Source organism: Pelodiscus sinensis, chromosome 14 (genome assembly GCF_049634645.1).
Source record: "Pelodiscus sinensis isolate JC-2024 chromosome 14, ASM4963464v1, whole genome shotgun sequence".
Lineage (NCBI taxonomy): Eukaryota > Metazoa > Chordata > Testudines > Trionychidae > Pelodiscus > Pelodiscus sinensis.
In genome coordinates this window covers 26,449,155-26,470,917 of record NC_134724.1, presented here as the reverse complement: position 1 = coordinate 26,470,917, position 21,763 = coordinate 26,449,155, and the positions used below count along the sequence as shown (strand labels likewise).

Here is a 21,763-nt window from a genome sequence, read left to right as displayed (position 1 = left end):
TAAGAAATTTATTTTCATCCCTGCGTGAACCCAGGTTAGCATTAGCTACAGGGTTAACTTGAATATGTAGGAGTGAGGGAAGGTCTAAGTCTAATGTTATTAGGAGAGGAGACACAAGGTTTATGCTAACCCCAACCTTATCCCTAGCTACAAGTATATTATCGGGGGAAGGACAGCACTCGCCTAATGTTAGTGAGTGGGTAAGAGGGATATATGCAACAGTTATGCTAACCTCCCAGATCAGCCCTACTTACAACCCTAACATGAGTGTGTTGGGGTAGAAAGGGCAGGTCTAATGCTAAAGAGTCTAGGAGAGGGAACAACTAGAGGTTATGCTAACCAGTGTTCCCTGTAAACTGAGTTCTTGGGTGGCCACCCAGGAGAGATTTAAATACTACCCAGCTGATTAGCAGAGCACCCACAGCAGGTAGCATGTGTTTCTAATGGTGGTGCTCATCTGCACATGCCTCAATGCACATAACATTTATTCTGCACAGGGATGGAAAAAGTTAGAGGGAACATTGATACTAACCCCCACCTTAGCCCTCCTGACAGATATAAAGTGGTGGAGGCTGGTGTAATGTTGGTGGGTGAAGAATGATACACAAGTGCCATACTAACCCTCAAGTCAAGCTCTACACCCTCACATCCTTCACACCCCTGCCCTTGGGGCGTGGCATGGGGGACTGGTATAATGGTGGGGATGCAGGATACATACAGGTGTGTTACTAATTACAGGTATGGGGGCTGTTGTAATATTGGGGAGTGGGGAAAGGAAGATACGGGGTCATATTAATTCTAGCCATAGACTTTTTACATGGGGACAGGCATAATGGGGGAAAGAGTAGGGGAAGAGTTAGACTGATTCCCAGTTCATCCCTACCCACAGATATTACACGGGGGACAGTGCAATGTTGTGGGTGCATGACAGGTTGTTTTGGCCCCAATGTTAGCACCATCAGCTACAAGTACAACACGGGGGGCACTGTGCCAGCACTGATGGGTAGGAGCAGGGGCAGACATGAGGTGCTAACTACCAAGTCACTGACCAAGAAGGGTGTGGCTGGGCGGAGTCTGGCCCCAGTACCAAAGTGCAGCTTCCAGCACTTGCAGGCATAGATCTGCCTCTCTCCCTAGGGAGCCACTTTAAGGCCTCCTCCCACCCAACCTTCCTTCCGGCTCCAGCCACGTCTCCTTTCCATCATCAGCTCAAACTACCCTCAAACTACCTTGCTGGGGCCACCACCCTCCCATCTGGCCCAGCACTTCTTATGGCAGCACTTCCATTTCTGTGTAAAGGGCTGGGGAGGGGACTTCCAGTGGCAGGCATGCAAGCTGGGAGGGACGGCGTGATGGGGACAGCAAGGTGCACGTGTGGTGGGGCTAAGGGAAGGGGGCTGTGGTGACACCATCCAGAACGCAGGCGTAGTTGGGACCCAGCGGAATAGAACCTCCCACACCCCCAAGCTCCACAGCGACCGAGTGCAGGGAGAGGAGGTGGCGGCACGTGTTGGGATCAAGCGGGATTGGCAAATGAGGAAGGCAAAATCCCGCACATTTTTAGATACTTAAATCTCCGTCAGGCCGGGTTTTTTAAGGACTGAAAAGGAGGACAGTTCCGGGGGGGAAAATGGACATATGGTGACCCTAAATATCATCATGTCCTGTCATAATGTCATCTTTCCCAAACTAAACATACCCTGCTCCTTCAGGCTTCATTATATGTCTTGCATTCAGTCCCTTTGCTCATCTTTGGCACTTACCTCTGGATCCATCCCAATTCCTCCACATCCTTTCTATACTTTGGTGACCAAAATTGGACACAGTACTCCAGCTGAGGCCTAATCAGTGCTGAATAGAGTGGTACTATCACCTCCCATGGTTTGCATGCTATGCAACTGTTAATGCTACCCAACATTTCATTTTTTTGGCAACATCATCACATTGTTGATCCACCACATCTCCCAGATTCTTCTTAGCATTATTGCTGCTAAGCCAGTGATCCTCAACTTGTATTTGTGAATTCAGTTTTTCTTCTGCAAGTGTAGCGTTTTACATTTGCCTTTGTTGAATTTCATTTTGTGGTCTATACCCCAGTTCTCCAATTTAGAAAGATCCTTTTGTGTTTTAGCTCTATCCTCCAAAGTGTTTGAACCTGCTCCCCCAGCTGCCATCTACAAAATTGATCAGTGTGTTCCTCATCCAGGTCATTAAAAAAGATGCTAAATGACACTGGCCTCAGAACAGATCCCTCCCCATTGAAGCCCTCTCTCTGGTGGTCACTGTTGTTGAATCATGGCAGCTTCTTGTGGGTTCTTGTTCCTCACCCCCAACACTCCTGGGCTTTACTAGCACAGATGAAGCCATGTTGTCTCACTTCCCATGTCACAGACCCAAGGATGACTTTGTCTTCAGTGTTCTGAACTAGGATGTAAGAACATAGTTGACTAAAGGATTCACTGATAAAGGGGTGCTTATTGGTTAATGATATCGACTACACACAACTTCCTCTACCTCTCCCCCGCAGCTCTGCAAGTACATTTTTTTAACGGGCTGGCTGACAAGCTGGCTCAGTCCTGGCTTGTGCTGCATCCCAGCACCAATCCCTGTTGTGGCTCCGCACTACAGGTGCTTTAAGAGTCTGCATGCAGGCAGGCTGGCTCAGTCCCGGTGTACAGGCTCTTAAAGTGCTTGTAGTGCAGAGCCGCAGCCGGGGTTCATGCTGGGACCCAGCACGAGCCAGGACTGAATGGCAGCAGTGCTAACCCTTGTTGACAAAATCACTCATTGGTCATATTGGAGGCTCATGACATCATGGCTGTGTAGCCACATTAAGAGTTCACTTGACAGATTCCACTCTCATGCGTGACAGTCCAAAAGACCCTGCCAGAGTTTTTTCCCCATTAGTCTTTTGTGGAGCCGCTGAATCTCATCCCCGCCCTCTCTCCCTCCACCAGCCCTCTGTTTTCTATCAGCTACAGCTATAGGACTTAGATTGGTTTTTACCCCAACTTCTGTGACCTGGACAACCTGTAGCTGTAGAAGTCACTCATGTTTCTGATCTCCCTTTACTGCTCGTGGTAAGAATGACTTTCTCATCAGCTGGGGACCCCAGGCTGCACACAGGGTTTCAAAGCAGCCGACTCTGGGCTCCACATGGCACTGCTGCTTTGAAGCCCCCCCTCCTCCTCCACTCCTCCTTGCTGCCTCTTTCTGATAGAGGCAGCAAGGTTGGGGTGGGGAAGTGACTAGTTGACTAACGTGTCAACCATCTGATAAGCAATTGCTTATCCGATAGTCAACTAGTTGTTCACATCCCTAGAAGGTAGTTGCGTGATAGCAACAGCGACCAAAAACTGTACAATTCCCTGATTTTCAAAATGTCAATTCATGCTCTTAGAGCAGGGCTGGATTAATTCTTTAGGGAGCTAGGGCTGTTAGATTTTGTCAGACCCCCTATGCTCTGGTGAGGGGCCAAGATGAGGGGTTCAGATTGTGGGTTCAGGCAGGAGGAAGGAGATGAGGGCTCTAGAGTGGGACTGAGCAGGAGGCTGGAGCGGGGTGAGGAACTGCAGTATGCAGAGCTGCGACCACTTCCCCACTCCAGGCAAGTCCAGAAGAAAGCCCCTAAAGCCCCTTTCTTAATCCAGCCCTGTCTTTGGGCAGTATTATTTGATCGCCCCTTTCAAATGTTTGCGATTATATTTTTCTAGTTTGTGTTACTTGGGAATATCTTACTTACTTTTTACTTTCAGGTTTTGTTCACTATGAAGCCCTTCGTGCCGGCTGTGGCACTATGGGGGAACAGAGCCCCCTCTCACAGCATCACTGCCATAATGATTACAGATGACCAGCAGACTATTGTTACAGGAAGTCAAGAAGGACAAATATGTCTTTGGAATCTCTCAGCAGAATTAAAGGTTTGTATTCATTATAGTGTTGTTTGTCAAATAATGTAGGTGGAGTTCCACCTTTTACTGTTATTAGCCTCTCTATAACTCATAGAGTCACAGAACTAGAAGGAACCTTAAGAGGTCACTAAGTCCAGTCCACTGCACTCATGGTAGGACCAAGCCCCATCTAGACCATCCTTGACAAGTGTTTATCTAATCTGATTTTAAAAATCTCCAATGATGGAGATTCTACAACTATCTTAAGAAGCTTATTCCATTCCTTATCCACCCTGACACTCGGTTGTGATTAGTGTAAAAGATAACGTGTGATTCTTTTTGTTGTACAAAATAAATTAATCAACATAATGAAAGTGAAAATAAACATGGGAGCAACCAGTTCTCTACAGGTGCCCTTGAGTAGTCTATGGATAATTAGTGGGCTGGATACCACAATTTGAGATCCAGTGCAGCAGATGTTTGCAGTTAGTAAATCTGTATTCCTTTGATGGGTCATGTCCTGGACAGTTATTTAAAATCAGGGCATAGTAGGGTCCTCTAGTTTGAGAGAAGATACCCATTATAGAAATGTTGTGAGTAGGACTAACGGAATTAAGAGATGGAAAGCTCTAGGCTAAAAAAGGAACTCTTTGAGGAAAGATAGACCAAGTGGGATGAAGTGAGTAAAATACATCAGAGATGTAATTTTGTTGCAAAACTATGGCTTTGATTCTTCTGTGTTCTCAGGCATGTTCTTGCTTCTTCATTTGGGCTCAAGCATGTCATTTGCATATACCCACACATGGGGGATGTTGCGAAATTGTACATTGCCAGTGGGAGTAAAAGTAGATTTCCTCCCAGAGTTTTCAGGTGTACAGAGGAGGCATACCTTTTTTTTTTAGCAAGGTTAACTCAGATGAGTTAGCTAGCATCTTATCAGGACTTTTCAGACACATTAACCTAACATGGCCTCACACCATGTTTGCTAGCATTTTAATGGAGCTTTCTAATTAAGTTAAGGTAACTTAATTGAAACAAATATACTTTTTTGCCCGCCCAAATCTGATCTTTGGCCCTTGGAATATCTATCTACCTATTAGTCCTTTGGTCTCCAAATGGAGCATAGGGCCTCCATAGTCATTCTCCATCTCTTGCAATTCTTAGTGATAGTCTTGATTTGATCCCATGTTAAGCCAGCTGCTTTTACTTCGTCCAGGCAGCTTCATCGCTTTCCTCTTTCCCTTTGGAGTCCATTCTAATGCTTGTCTCATGATACATTCCTCACAGTCCTTACGCAGGATGTGGCCTGCCCATCACCATTTTCTCTTCTTAATCTGGACCTTCATTAGTTTCTGATTTGTTTTGGTCCACAAGGTTTCATTTGACAGTCTATTGTACCACTTTAGCTAGATGTCATGATCTTGATGATCATCTTGATGATAACATTCCCCAAGTATACAAACTGATCTACCTCTTGTACTGCTTTTTCTTCTATTGTAATTTCACCTTCCCGTCTGTTAATGCGTATCAACTTGGTCTTCTCCTGACTAATCTTGAGGCCCACTCGCTCAGCTGTAGGGCATCTATCTTCTTTTGCATATGCTCCTATTTGTATGCAAGCAGGGCTAAGTCATCTGCAAACTCTAGATCTTCAAGTTTCCTTTGGAATATAGTGAAGCCTATTTAAGTGCTTTTCCAGATCAGATCACTAGTGCACTCAACCACTTCTGCTATCTGGTATGTAGCGGCTCTGTCCTGTTCTATGCGGGTTTATCTAATTTATCTATGCGGGTTAATTAAGCTAATTTGAATGAACGCGTCTACACACAAAATGCAGCTCGAATTAGCATTTTGCTAATTCGAAATACTGCATCCACACTGTCTAGACACAGAATCGGATTTAAGGCCAGCCAGAACCAGATCAGGCAGGGCATTAGGTCAGAAGTGTCTGTGTGTGGCTTCTGTCTGAGGCTGACGCCCGTGCTTAAAGGGACACCTCCCCCTGTCTCCTGGGCAGCCAGTTCTCAGGTGTCCCTGCTTGCTTGCGTACCTTGATGAGGGACAGCAAAGTATGTATGTCTCTGTGTACTCTGGTTGCCCTCACTTGGGACACCACAGCACTCTGCAACACAGAGCTGGAATTGCCCCTGGGCACTCTGGTGCTTCTTGTGGACGTGTTGCTGCGAGCCTGGCTACACTTTCTGCAGGCTGCCATCCTGGAGGTCCATCAGGGGGCTTGCAGTATCTAGGAGGCCCTGCGGGAGAGCTTCCACCCTGAGGAGCACTAAGAGCCTCCCTTGTGTGCCCTACTGGGGGCTTGTGCCTCATTTCTCCCTCCTTCCACTTATCCCTCCCTAACCCCCCTTCTTGATGTCAAATAAAAAACACATTTCTTGCCAAAAACAAACTCTTTTTATTGACCAAAACTGGGGTGGAAATGAGAGTGGGAGAGGGGAGGAGAAAACCTGGGAGGAGGGAGCTAGAAGGGGGAGGCAAGGGGAGGAAGGGAGAGGCGAAACTCAGGATTGGGGGTCTTGCCAGATCAACTTGATTTTTATGAAAAGCTGCTCCTGGGTTCACATGTGGCCTTTGGTGGCCAGGCTGGCAGCTTTCCTGCCATAAATGGCTGTGTTCCTCTGTCTAGTGCAGAGATCATGGAGGATGAGGGCATTGCCCTAAACCTGAGTACGGTCCACCCTGATCTTCACCCTGGACCAGGAAGGCGCCCGCCTTCTCTGGGCCCTGACAGGCTCCTGGGAGCTGGCAGACTGCTCCTGGGGCGCAGTGGAGGGCTGGCTGCCAATGCCTTGCTGGCTCATGTTTTGGGGTACTGGGTCGGGGCAGTGACTGCTGGCTCTGGGCTGGCAGGCTTGGAGCTGGCACAGGCACCGTGGCCAGAGTCTACCCCTTTAAGGGCTCTGGGGCTGGCAGGAGGGAGAAGAGTTTTCCTGGTTTGGCCCTGAGTGGCCACCAGGGGAAACTGGGAAGGCTGGAGGCCAGCTAACTCGGACTAAGCGTCTACACAGCGCTTATTCCGAATTAGCTAATTTGAGTTTGGCGTGACTCCTCGTAGAATGAGGTTTACCAAACTCGAATTAAACGTCCCACTATTTCGAATTAAATTTGAAATAGTGGTTTGCTTGTGTAGTCACTATGAAAGTTAATTTGGCATAATGACTGTTATTCCGAATTAACTTTGCAGTGCAGACATACCCTGACTCTTTTGGAGCATCCACTCAGAACAGGCAGCCTTTTTATATCCCAGGGGTGACAGGGGCTACAATTGTGCCTTGCTATGTGCAAGGGTGCAAAAGGCAAATGCTACCAACACACTCCACTTGTGCATGCTTGGAGCTTCGGGGCAAAATCTGGCCTTATGTAAGAAGGCAATGTGTATCCTCTACCAGTCCATAGTAAAATTAATAATGAAGCTGTTTCTTAATTTTGGATTATTTGATGATTGATACAAAAAAGTACTGTTTTTTTAAAGTGAGATAACTACATTGCTGTCCTAGGTTTCCTCTAAAGAAATTCTCTTTGGTCATACGGCCTCAGTAACATGCTTGGCAAAAGCAAGAGATTTTGAGAAACAGCCATATGTAGTCAGTGCTACTGAAAATGGGTAAGTAATTATAAGTTTTCAATTATTCTTTGAATCATAAACCATGTAGCAAGGTTTAAGAACATTGTGCATTGAAGTTATTCTACAGGGTTCCTCTCCAAAGAGGGCCTCCACTTCTGCCATGGGGAATTATCAGCCGGCCTCCACACACAGCATAAAGATGGGGAGCCCAGCCTTTGGAAAGCAGAGGGGAATGGCAGGTCCTTTGTGTTGCCAGGAGTAGGGAAGTTATCATATAGTCACTTAAATGGTTAACAGATAAGCCAAATGACTACATGCACACACCTCCCCTTGCTGCCTCTGTATCAGCAAGGGAGGTGGAGGGGAGTTGATGCCCATGGGGAGCTGTCTCAAAAGCTGGCTCCCAATGACCTCTGGATTTCATGGAACCTCCTGCCCTACCTCCTCCCATGCTGCTGCCTCTGATAGAGAGGAAGCAGCATAGAGTATGAGGGAGCAGGCGGGAGCCAGTACATGCAGGAAGCTGTCTCTCAAGCCAGCTCCCCATGAGTATCTGCTCCCGTGGAGCCGCCTGCCCTCTCCCCACCCTGTGATGCTGCCTCTCTATTAGAGGCAGCAAGTGGGGGTGGGGGTGGGGGTGGGGGTAGGAGGGAGCCGATATGTGCAGGGAGCTGGCTCCACGGAGCCACCTCCCACCCCTTGCTGCCTCCCACAGAGGGGACAGATGGGATACTGGAGGAGCCTCTGTCAGTGGGGAGCTCAGATCCCACATGGATAGGGGCTGCTGGCATCTCACACTGTTGTCTCTATATCAGAGTCATTAGCAGAGCATGGCAGGGGGCTCCCTGGAAGTGGGAGCCGGACGCACCTTGGCTGCTGGCCCCACCCCCCAGGCAAAGCATTTTAGTAACTGTGTAACCACTAAAAATGTTTGCAGCTACACAATTACTAAAATAAATTATTTCTAACATCTCTAGCCAGACCTAGGAGCCCATTCCCAAGAGAATGAGTTGTAAAGAAGTAGCAAGGCCCTATGTCAGCCAGGAGCACAGAGCTATGGGAAGGACCAGAAAACTCTCTATGCTCTTGAGGGAGTGAGGTTCAGAGGGAGATTGATGTTCCCAAATCACCTGTAATGGGGTTGGTGATCGCTCAAGAATCCTGTTATGGCCAAGGTGGCTCTGCAGCATTCCGCTTCAGTTTCTTTTCTCTCATGAGGCTCATCAATAACTCTCCATCACTCCCCAACAGTAATTAAAGCTCACCCCTTCTGGGGTGCAACTTAATAAGCCCTTACCAGAAAAACGACTCTTGGGAAATCCCAGCTCCAGTTCAATGTTTCTCTCCTTTTGAGTCCAGAGACCCTAGTCCTCCTTCCCAAAGCTGTGGTCAGGACCTTTTCTCCTTGCAGGAGTCAGTCTTGCTCCTTGCAACTGCTTCCTCAAGCCGCCAACAAGTTTCCAGGCATCTGTCCTGCCTCAACCTCCTACCTAATGTGTTACCAGCTCCCCTTCAAGTTCCTTTCCTCAGGGGCTACACCAGGTGTCCGTCCCCTTCTCCCTAACACAGTGAGGCCTGGCCTGAGTTATCCCCATGATTTCATTACCTCATTTGTTATTACCCAACTAGGGAGAGGAGATGATCAGGGCACAGGTGGGCTGAGGTCCCATTTCCTCTTACAGGGACCAGCCATCTTGTAACACCACTCTATGCTTGCTGGATTCCCACCCTTGTTCTAGAGAGGCCTGCTGCTGAAGAAGAAATCATGCCCCTGCTTCCTGTCTTGGTTAAAGAGGCAGTAGTAAAGAGAAGTTTGGGAACTAGATGAAGGAAAAAGACTGGAGGACCTACAAAACTAACTGTATTATTCCCCCTGTGCTACACTTGCCCTAAGGGCAAGACATTCAGCCCTGAGCTGTGGAAGGTTGTAACATGACAATAGCTTGATTTACAAAGAGAATGCCTCATCTTCAGAAGAGGCAGGCTTTATCATATTGTGTGTTCTGGGCTGTAGACTTGCCCTTTTACTACTTGCTAGATTCTATCTTCTTGGATTGTGGTAAAGCATGGAAGAAGATCAAGTTTCTCTTTAATTCCATTTAAAAATGCCATGGCTTTTCCTCTTTTCTGTTGCTGAGATTCCTTGAAAAAATGCATGATGGTCTGTTTTGTCATTTTTTGTGTGGAAATGTTGAATTTATTCCATTAAGATTTATGTTTCCACCTACATGTATGTACCAGTGTGGACTGTGTTGCACAGAGAAAAAAGGCATTATGATACAATATTTATAAAGTGGTAATCTCCACCTACTGGTAGGAAGAGAATAAACTTGTCATTTCAAAGCAACATGCAGAAAATATGAGTTAAATTCTGCTGTCATTTATACCAGTGTGTATATCCAAAGATGAAGTCAGTGGAGTTACCCCTCATTTACAGCAAAGTAAATAAGAGAAGAATTTGGCCACCAGGTAATGATTATTAGAAAGCTTTTTTATATTCTAATTTCTTGAAATGTACTATGTGCAGGTTTTATTTGAGTGTACACAGTGGCAAAATAAACTGAATAATCATTTTGGATTCTCCAGTTATATAAAACAGGAAGATTTACTCAGTTATGCTTGGGCCCTTCTGGGCAGGAAGTTGGAGGTGTGGAAGTTGCAGGGGTCAGGGAAGGGGGCGGTATGTGGAAAGTGTGAAGGAGCTCAGGAGATGGGGTACAGGGTTCAGGAAAGGAGGTGGGTGGCTCATTGAAGGAAGTGTGGAAGGCTGGTGGCCACTTGCCAGAAGCGGGGAGGGGGGAGAGGCTGCACCCATCAGCTTCTCCCCAGGAGCTTCTCCCCATGACCATGCTGCTGGCCAGAGGCTGCACCCCATGGTCAGGGTGCTTTTTGCCAGCCTGTGGTCATTCTGGGATACAATTACCCATGTGCTTGCTGCCCCTGTGTGGTCATTTGTGGGTATAACTGTTCCTGCTATCACACCATTACCTTTTTGTTTGATGAGAAACAGACACATTCCTGGCACATCCCATTGTCCTGGCACAAGCAAATTATGACAAAAGGAAGCAGAATTCCATATTCTTTCTGTTTAAGAAGAATTATTGAACAAATGTACTCAAATATGAATGGATTCACAGACAGATGCACAAAAGCTCTCAAATATATAGTAGAGTACCAGTTAAAGTTTAATAGTGATAGAGATGTAGCCGTGTTAGTCTGGTGAAGCTGAAACAAAATACAGGACTATGTAGCACTTTAAAGACTAACAAGATGGTTTATTAGATGATGAGCTTTCGTGGGCCAGACCCACTTCCTCAGATCAATTAATGGAATTGATTTTCTTCCATTAATTGATCTGAGGAAGTGGGTCTGGCCCACGAAAGCTCATCATCTAATAAACCATCTTGTTAGTCTTTAAAGTGCTACATAGTCCTGTATTTTGTTTCAGTTAAAGTTTACATCTCTAAATTGTTTTTTTCTGATACATTAATAAAGAGATTTTATTTTCCCAATATGAACATTCTTGATATAGTCTCAGAGGAGTAGCCATGTTAGTCTTTAACTTTAAAAACAATGAGCTGCTCCATGGAACCTTAAAAACTAACAAATATATGAGATCATAAGCTTTCTTGAGTAAACCCTTTTTCATCAGCGTGAAACAACTATTTTCTGAATAGTATAATATGTTTGGCTAAATTGCTTTCAGAATAATGTTTACCATTTATTTAACTCAGTCTGTAGGGTTTTTTTTTCTTAATATGTATGCCCCGATCCAGAAAGATATTGAAACATCTAACTTCCATTCAAATTGATGGATGTTAAAAGCAGGGGCGGATATAGGGCAGGGTGAACGGGGAGGCTGCCCCGGGCCCCGCTCTTCAAAAAGCCCCGCGCATGCGCCGTGGCATCACTGCGCATGGGCATGGCGTCACTGCGCATGCGCATGGCGTCACTGCGCATGCGCATGGCGTCACTGCACATGCACATGGCGTCACTGCACATGCGCATGGCGTCACTACGCATGCGCCGTGGCAAAGGGGGGGCCCAGCGGAATTATGGTGCCTGGGGCCCTGCAAAACGGTCATCTGCCCCTGGTTAAAAGCATTAATATCTTTGTGGAAGTGGGTCATAACTGCTAAACTCTGACAACTTGACATACCTCATTCCAATTCCACTTGCCAGGTAAACTTGATTACATAACTATTAGGGTACGTCTAAACTACATGCCTCCGTCGACAGAGGCATGTAGATTAGCCAGACCGGCATAGGGAAATGAAGCCGCGATTAAAATAATCGTGGCTTCATTTAAATTTAAATGGCTGCCCCGCTCTGCCGATCAGCTGTTTGTCGGCAGATCGGGGCAGTCTGGACGCGCCGCGCCGACAAAGAAGCCTTTCTTGATCGGCACAGGTATGCCTCGTGAAACCAGGTTTACCTGTGCCGATCAAGAAAGGCTTCTTTGTCGGCGCGGCGCGTCCAGACTGCCCCGATCTGCCGACAAACAGCTGATCGGCAGAGCGGGGCAGCCATTTAAATTTAAATGAAGCCGCGATTATTTTAATTGCGGCTTCATTTCCCTCTGCCGATCTGGCTAATCTACATGCCTCCGTCGACGGAGGTATGTAGTCTAGACACACCCTTAGAGATTAGTTCCAAAGCATGTTGAATATAGTTGAAGTAAAGTACATGGGCTAATATAAAAAATATTTGCAAGCTTGTTCTCTAAATATTAACCTTTGATTTTTATTACTGATTAGGTTTGTCTCCATCTAGGAGCCTAATCAGCAATAAAAATCAAAGATTAATATTTGGAGAACAAGCTTGCAAATATTTTGTATGTTAGCCAACATATTTTACTTAAACTACATATATATGAAATGCTGCATTGTTTTGATTAAATAGACTTCAGAAATAGCCTCATGGTGGCACTGTTTATTCTTAACTGAAAATGATAGCTTATCTCAAGAACTAAAGTCTGCTGCAGTGTGGAAGATGCATTATTCTTTTCAAAATATGTAGTTTAGGTTCAGTGAAATGAATCATTTTCAGGAGGATGTAGTTCCAGCAAATGATAGTTATGGTGACACATTGATGAGCCATAATGGCAGTATACCTACAATTTGTTGTAGGCAGACTTGGCCTTAAAGTACGGTTTGCTGCAAGGCAGCAGGGTGTAATTACCAAAACAAAAAGAAACAGATACTCTATGTCATCCCTTGCTAATGACCACAACATTTTCTTACCCAGTAATCTGTAACAAAAAGCCACATGAACGATCAGACTGCACTTAAGAGCAGCACTAAAGAAAAACTTGGTGGCACAAAATTATTCCAGCCAATTGAGTGGAAATGACAGAGAGTAATATGAAGTTATCTTTGGCAGGGAGATGTGTGTTTGGAATGTCACTAGTGGACAGTGCATTGAGAACGCAAAGCATCCTTATAGGCATACAGCAATCTGCGTAAGTATAGCAACTTTTCATTAAATATTTCAATACTTTATAATGTAAGTTGCACATTATTAGTACTATTAATTATTATATCACTGATTTGGGGAAAATATGTTTTAAAATAGTTCATAGTTTAAGAATGTAACATACTTTATAAGGACAAAAATTTAAAGAGCCCAAAATTTGTTACGTTTTATGTAGCATCTTACCACTTACTATTTATTCTTGTTTCATTTTCCACCTGGGAAATGAACTAAAAATTTCCGCTTTGTCTTTCACCTCTATTTCTCAGATAAATAGAAGCATTTCTTTTTAAACCATTAATGTTTCTAGAAAGTAATATCCATATATTTATTGATTGTGACATTTGAGCTTCAGGTATTGATGCACAATAAGGCCATTACTTGTGGCGTTTGTTTTGGCCTTCATGAGGACAACATGGAAAATGTTACTTTAAGGTCATCTATCTTGAAAATAGGTAAATGCAGACTCTGTAGCCAAACAGTTTGTAAGATGATTTGCTAGTGATCTTATGTTTAAACCTAGGTAAATTAGTTGGAGGCTTTTGATTGCCTACCTTCTAACCTCCAAGAAAATACTCTGTCGTCTTTCATTCATGGCAAAGCTCAGTGGTAGACCACTTACTTTTAGATGTCAAATTGCTTTAAATCTTTCTTCAGTCAATTCCCTTTCAAGTTTCTGCTTTGAAGTATATCCAGGTACTTTCTAAGTACCTAGATGTTAGAGAATGAAGGTGTGAGTATATGTGTGTGAGAAATATGTATGTACATAAATTCAGAGTGGATCTAATTCAGAGAATTGCTGGTTTATTTCTAATATGTTTGTGAAATAATTGCTCGTGGCCTCTAGGTTAATTAAAATGCCTTTTTTTTTCTTGAGTGTGGAAGTCTAAATCACAAGTACTGAAAATCTGAGTTTTCATGAGACTCCCAAGCTAAAGGAAAATTCAAATATTTTAAAGCTGTAGTGATAATACAGTTTTTATGCAACTGTTTTGGTTTACTTGGTTGACTAAAGCATAAATATCAATGGTAGCTTTTAAATGAAGTTGTTTCTTCAACTTGTTAATTAACAATTAATTGTACTTCTATAGTTTTATCAACTGACCTGAGGCCTGTATGCCATGTCATAATGAAAATCACTCATCAACAGTTCATGTTTACCATATACATACTACAGCAATAATGTTGTGGGGTCCAATATGTTCTGCTGTGCAGGGGCAACTGGTGCCTGTGGGGTAAAGGGAGTGCAGGGAGGGCTTCCTGGGAGGGTGAGGGGCATGTGGGGACACCCAATTAGCAATTAAACTTTTGGCAGGAGTAGAAGAGGGTAGTGCACCTCCAAGTGCTGAAACAAGTCCTCTATGCTATGGGATATAGCTCAATTAGATGTAAAGAATTAAGGAGCTGGAGAACTACTAAAAGAGGTAGAGATGTGGCTAGCCTGTTGGCTTAGTTCTAGTACATTGTACTCTTTTGGGAGATCAAATGTAGGGTCCTTACACCTTGCTCTCGATGCCAGGTAGCTTGGAAGGAGAGGAGAAACAACGTACGGGTCTCCCGGAAAGACTAGCACCCCTCATTAGGAAGAATGGAATAGCACTGATAGGAGATAGAGATCATCTCTCCATATATTGGGACTGAAAAGATAATAAAAGGAACAAAATGGGCATCTAAGAGTAAAACGGGGGGGAAAAGTGGGCAGGACAACAATCCTCATTCTAGCCTTCAAAAGTGAGTATTACCTGATATTACTGCTCCAGAAATACTGATTGCTGATAGTATTTGTGAGCGATTACTTCTTACAGAAGCAGGGAGGGCAACAGACTTGCCAGGCCTCTGGGCAAGTTAGGTGTATGGGAGGGACAGCTCTATGCTCCTTGAAAGGGTGGTGCCTCAGGCATCACTCGGAGCGCATCTTGCTGTGCTCTCCCGCCGGCCCTTAGTATGCCACCCAATGCTCTAGCAGTGATTAAAAGCCCTTTTGAATTACTGGGCCCCAGGGCAACTGTCCCCTTTGCCCCTCTTCCCATCAATGGACTTGTGCAGGAGGTTACTCTGAGATGGATACAGATATGTGAGGATTTTGATGGTATCAGCCCATGAAAAATTGTTGCTTGATTGCTAATTAACATTTCTCAAATCTAGTTTTGTATGTTCCTTCTGTACTCATGTAAGCTTCAGCAGAATATGGCAGATGTCAGGACAATGCAAACTGAACATTTGCCATTTTAAATGGAATTTTAACACAAAGAGAAACAGACCCATTAATCATTTTTGGTTAAGTAAATGTGAGATCTTCTCTTCCTAGAAGACTGACTGTTCAAATCTGCCAGCAAAACCTACTTTCTTTAACAATAGCTGTAACTACTAATGGTTGAAAGCATTTGTTACTGTGTTTCTATGGACCAAAGTAACATTTTCAGTCACGATAATTCAAACTGTGCATTGTCTGAGGTGTGTAAACATGTTTATCTTTTTTCATTTCATTATTTCTGTAACTTTATAATAATTAGATACCATTTAGTTAACTGTAATAGAATGGAGTCAGTTTCCAAAACTAAAAAGTATAAAAAAGTAAGCAACAATGAATAAACAAGTAGGATCCAAGTTATAATTCCCCATATTATTTTCATGATCACTCACTTTATTTTGACAACTTTATTTATTTAGATTCCATTTGAAGCAACAGTCCTATGCCTAGGCATTTTTACATTTTCGCATACAATTACAACTAAAAATCACACAAACTCCAAATGTACGTACATACCATAATATACTTGTCCAAAATAGAATCCCACATTGTCACAACCAAACTGATTATGTATTGGTCAACAAACAGCCAACCCAACATGTACTGAATATTGACAAATTTCTTCCCCTTTTAAACAAGTGAATGACATAGTTGAGAACCCCACCTGGAAAATAACCTACCGTCAGCCCTCGTCTTTTCCAAACTGGTCAGGGTTAGGTTAGACTAGAGCATCTTCAGAATGGAAATAGTATTTTATAGAAAGGGAGAGATGAGGTCTCTCAGTTGAACAAATCCTTAGTTCACTTTCACCAGGAAGTTAATACGTACGTAGCCAGTAGAGATCATGGAGCATTGGTGAGGCGTGGTATCTGCAATAAGCATTGATTTGTATTGATTTAATCTTACACATTTCAGACTGTCAGTGTCATGAGATGAAGTGGGAAACTTCTTTTTCTGATTGCTCAGAACAATATACTGGTATTAATTGTTTCACCTGTATGGTTCTGATGCAGTTTAAAAATAAGCTTTATGATGCTTAAAATACTGCTTTTATTAATTAATTTTACATGGCGCATATGCAAAGGAGAAATAATATGTAAGTGATTTTGTGTAGCTCTTTGTGTTAACCCTTTCTTTTGCTTGACTTCATTTGTACAGTATTACCATTGCTCATTCCGAATGACCGGAGATGGCTGGCTTCTGTGTTGTGGACAATATCACGATGTTCTCATTGTTGATGCTAAGACTTTGGCTGTTCTTCATACTTTAATATCTTTTCAATCTTCTGATTGGATCAGTTGCATGTGCATTCTTCACTCCACAAGGATTCAAGGTACATATAGTAATGAGATGCAGAAATTAACAAGCAAGCAGGCCAGTCATGTCTTGTTTTTATATACATGCCTAAAGAGTCTTTCTATACTATATTTTACTTATTTTTAGAGAAATATATTGTCATGTTAGATTGAAACTTCAAGATATATTTACATTTTAATGGCAATCAGACATAAATTATTGTGTTTTGAATCTTGGTAGAAACCTGAGAGCTGGAGAGAACTATGTTCTTCCACTTTGACTATATGTAGCTCCATTAATAGGTTACCTGTGAAAATGATTATATGGGTGTGCATTATAGAGATTATATGTGCACAGAAACACAAAGGGCCTGATGTTCAAAAGTGTTTATGTGCAGTGGCATTAACAAAATGCTTGTTTGCACATGAGATTGATGAATAAGTGGATGGTTGAGCATTTTCGTATACAAGGGCCTTGTTTCCCTGCACAATACATTGAGTACACATACTTATTATTCTGTTTTGTGTGTTCAGGGTGGAACATTAAATACAAAGAACTGAAGTTGGTAGTTTCAAAACAGAGCTCCACAGTTTACACCAAGTTCAGCATTGGTGATACTTTCGTTCCCATTTGGCTCAAGTCACAGTGACCTGAATTTGTTTTCATATTAAACAACTTTTTATTACCATTTACAGAAGATTCACTAGTAGCAGTATCTGTAACTGGAGATCTTAAAGTATGGGATCTGTCCTCATCAGTGACCAGTATACAGGTCAGTTTCCAAGAAATATGAAGTCTTAACCTAAAACAAGAATGTAAAATATAGAACATACAAGTATTTTCAGGACATAAACACTGAACCTGAACATAGTGTCTTGTGAATGTGTATTAGAGTTAGTTTTCTAAGCAAGCTCTGCCTCTCATTCTCAATACAGTTCCTTGTATCCATCCTTCCTATGTCCACTAAACACAACCCCATGTCTTTGGACATCTCTTGCCTTCTGGGTTTCCTATATCTCGTCAGTCCATGTTCCATACCACACTGATCTAAGATCATAATCCTTTTTTGTCATTTCCCCTATCTTCTACACCCTTTCCTCCTTCTTTCTACTTTATGTTCAGAGCTCTGAATAATTCCACCTGTTTGATCTCTTGCTCCTTCTTTCTGTATGCTAGATGCAGTTTTTGTCTCCTTCTCCCACTGTTGACTTTTCATATTCTCTCATGCTATCCTCTTCATTTGGAACAGCCTTTTACTTCCTCTGTGTCATGTATACTTATTGTTTATAGTTTTGTGTATTAATATTCTCACCAAAGCTAACCTAACTCCTGTTTGTGCTGGAACTGGAGTCCTAGGTTTTCTTTTATCTCACATAAACTGTAAGTACTTTAGGCTAAAAACTTTAATGGTTTAATGGGTCAAATTCATCTCTGTTGTAACTCCACTGCTATCAATACCATTACAATGTAAATGAATTCAACTTCTTGCATTTTGTAAGCACACAAGAACATAGAAGTGGCCAAACTGAAACAGACATAAGCCCATCTAGTCTAGTAGGGTATGTCTACACTAACCACACTTGTTCGAACTAGGGTGGCTAATGTAGTCATTCGAACTTGCAAATAAAGCCTGAGATTTAAATATCCCGGGCTTTATTTGCATGTTCCTGGGCGCTGCCATTTTTAAATGCCCCGTAGTTCGAACTACCTGCCCGCGGCTACACGCGGTATGGGCTAGGTAGTTCGAATTAAAGCTCCTAATTCGAACTACCGTAACTCCTCATTGCAGGAGTACTGTGTGTAGCCGCAGGCAGGTAGTTCAAACTATGGGGCATTTAAAAATGGCGGCACCCGGTAAAATGCAAATAAAGCCCGGGATATTTAAATCTCAGGCTTCATTTGCAAGTTTGAATTACTACATTAGCCACCCTAGTTCAAAATAAGGTGGCTAGTGTAGGTATACCTGTACAGTGGCCAGAACCATACACTTTAGAGGAAGATGTCAGAACCCTGCAGTAGGAGGATATATGAGCCCTATACTAGATTGAATCTTGGTCTCTAATAGTTAGAGAATGACTTAAACCCTGAAGCATGAGGTTTAATATCCTTTCTAAAATTTTTGTTACACTTTCTTATAACTTAAGATTAATAGTCATATATATATGCAATTCATTGTTAGAATTTTGCTAAATTCTCAGCCCAGTAACTTCCTGTGATATATTGTGTACAGCTAGTGAATATAAACTTAGCACTTTTACTATGGGAAAACCCCCCTCAAATTTGTATTATCCTTCTCTTAAAATGGGAAGGTTGCCTTTTTTAGCTTCTCTGCATTAGTACTTTAGTGTAGGAGCATCTCACGGGAGGTGCTTATTAATTGGTAGGATCAGACCCCTAATGAAATACTGTCAAGTTTGATGTCACTTATAAAAACATGTTCATTGTTATAAAAAGTCTGTGTTGAACATCTCCCTGCAGTATATCAGCCCTAGCCAGCTAGCGCGACTGCAGCCTTGAAATCGTTGCTGCTAAAGCTAAATGATTCTGCAGCTACCAGTCACAAGCAGACATCACACAAACATATGCGGGTATTCTGCCATCCCTTTACTTTTCTGCCCCTTGAGAAGGGAGGGGTTCAGAGTTAGTGAGAAAACAGCTTCTTCAAACACCTAGGGAGCACAATTCTCATCAATTGTAATTCCCTCTTGGAGCTGCAAGGGTCAGCAAGAGGCTGCTGTGACATTCCTGCCTGTGATGGTGGCTGTTTTGCTTTTAACCTAACAGCTAAGATTGAATGAGCACTGTAGACCTTCTTGTGGAGGTTTGATGGTGAGAGGTGGGGAGGGGGGGGTTGGTAGAAAATGTCAGTTTTCAGTGATGTGATCAATAATTAATAAAAATAATTCCAACATAACCATTTTGGGCCTGTCAGCCTTGATAGTGAGCATTTGCTATTCACATAAAAAAGAGCAAAAAGTAGGATTTGTTTCCCCTTTTGCAAGCCTTTCATGCATTCAAAACCAAAAGGGTAGGAATATAATGACTCTAAAAGTGATGGGAAAGTATTGATGGGAAAGTATTAATGTAAGTCAAGATAATGTACCCAGCTATCACTCCAATGCTTGTGCTGTTGTTTGCTGTGTTCTAGGAAAAGAATCCCCTGTTGGCCACTGTGCATCTGAAACTGCGAGTTTATAGACTGCTATGACTATGACTTTACATGGAGCAATGGCTAGTGCATCCCCATAGTGGCAGATCTACCAATGCTGATCACCTTAGCTATGTCTACACTAAAAGGTTTTTGCGCAAAAACATCTGTTTTTGTGCAAAAACATGTTTTTGCACATAAACCAACAGCGCGTCCACATCTCAAGTGTGTTTTTGAAAAAAAAAAAAAACCAAAACAACAACAACAACAAAAAACCAACAGTAAATCGACAGGACAGAGAGCTTTTGCCAGTAGAGTTATTCCTCTCCCCACGAGGAGTAACTCCTTTTTGTGCTACAACTCTTGCGCAAAAAGGCATGTGTGGATGCTCTGCAGGGTTTTCTTGTGCAAAAAGAGCCTTTCAGAAAAAGCACAGGTGCTCTGATGGCCATTCTGTTATTGGCAATCAGAGCTTTCTTGTGCAAGAGCGTCCATGCAGTGTGGATGCTCTCTTGTGCAAAAGCACATTGCAAAAGCGATGCACTTTGAGGTGTGGATGTGCTCTTGCACAAGAAGTTTTTGCACAAGATCTCTTCCACAAAAGGCTTCTTGCGCAAAAACCCTGCAGTGTAAACAAAGACCTTGATTCCATCCCTCCCTAACCTTCATTGCCACTCCTTCAAATGAGAATATGAAGGGAGTGCCCACAGAATGCCCATCATCTCCATAGTGGCCAGGAATCCTCCTCCCAGCTCACTGTTTAATAAAAAACATGAGTTTGCATTGCATTGTGAAAGTGTATTTACAAAATGTTTTAATATCTGTTTTATCTCCTGAAATCTGTAGCCTTAAAATCCAGAATATCTTGTTTGTCTAATACAACTACTTTTTTCTACTGCTGTCTAGGAGAGACAAAGTGTATATGAACAAGAATCCAAACCTCTCGACTGTACAAACTGCCAAGCAATAAGATTTTGCACATATACAGAAAGACTCCTCTTAGTCGTATTCTCAGACTGTTGGAAGGTACAGCATTATACATAGTACTTAATGCTTCCTATATAGCACTGCTAGCAATTTAGTTACATTTTGGAAAAGTGACCATGATTAGTGTTTTGTGTGTGTGTGTGTGTGTGTGTGTGTGTATAATTTTAGAAAATTTGCACATCTTTCTATGAATTTATCAATCCATCTGTGAGTCCGTTTGTTCAAGAAAGCCTCCTAATCGGTAAGAGCTACGATCACCAAATTTGGTATGCAGCTTCCTCTTATCTTATCTTAAAGCAAGATCAGTGGTTGGTTGTGCTAGGAAAAAAGGTTGTGCCAGGAATGAGATTCTTTTCCATAAATCAGAAAAGGAGGGGGCTGATAGGAGGGACATTTTCATGGCAGAATGACCATTGGGGACAGTGAGTGTGGGGGATCGTTATACTGTAGAATAACCACAGGGGAGTGGCTACATTGGGAAGAGAGTGGCCAGCTGGGGCCAGGTCTCTCCATATTGCTGGTCACTGACCGAGGTAAGTAGCCCTCTGCCCCAAACCCTTCCCACGGGGCCCCTGGCTGCAGCACTGAGGGGGGGCAGCCAGAAGCCCCACCAGCCTATTCCTCCCCCAGTAAACACTGCGGGGGAGAGGGGTGCACACCGCCATACCCTCAACCCCAGGCACTGCAGTTCCAGTCTCCCTCCACCAGATGGAACTGGCGGGTAGCAGCAGAAGCACTGTCCTCTCCACTGCGGGCTGCCATGGTGAGCTCCAGATATCCCAGCCCCCAGATCTCCCAGCCCCCGTCCCTGAGCTCTTTCACCCCTCACACTGCCAGCCCCCTGCTCTGAAGGACCCAAGCAAAGCTGGGTAAGTCTTCTGCTGTATAAATAATTGTTTTCCTCCTTAAGTCAAATGAAACTGTGCTCACTAGCTAGTGAGCATATCAGAGAACACTGCTTGCTCCATTTCTTCACCAGTCCCCTTAATTACATGCCTGAGATGATACAGGCCGAGCTTTTTATAGTTGTTTAGTGCTGTGCTTTGTTCTGCATTGCCTAAGTCTGATTTTCAAAATTGGCATAGGCGGTTAGCGTTACCTTCTGAGTCCCATTGAAGGTCAGTATGCAGACCGTA

The 21,763-nt window shown here is 43.3% G+C and overlaps 1 protein-coding gene across 1 annotated transcript in view; it reads left to right on the top strand.

Annotated features, from left to right (window-relative positions):
- The window catches only part of WDR72 (WD repeat domain 72), a 218,731-nt gene that overhangs the window by 25,920 nt on the left and 171,048 nt on the right, over nt 1-21,763 (top strand). The window contains exons 2-7 of the mRNA XM_014580591.3: nt 3,756-3,920; nt 7,406-7,512; nt 12,856-12,934; nt 16,355-16,529; nt 17,188-17,264; nt 20,547-20,666. Coding sequence (XP_014436077.2) covers nt 3,768-3,920; nt 7,406-7,512; nt 12,856-12,934; nt 16,355-16,529; nt 17,188-17,264; nt 20,547-20,666 — 711 coding nt within the window. The 5' untranslated portion in view covers nt 3,756-3,767. The remainder of the gene's footprint in view (nt 1-3,755; nt 3,921-7,405; nt 7,513-12,855; nt 12,935-16,354; nt 16,530-17,187; nt 17,265-20,546; nt 20,667-21,763) is intronic.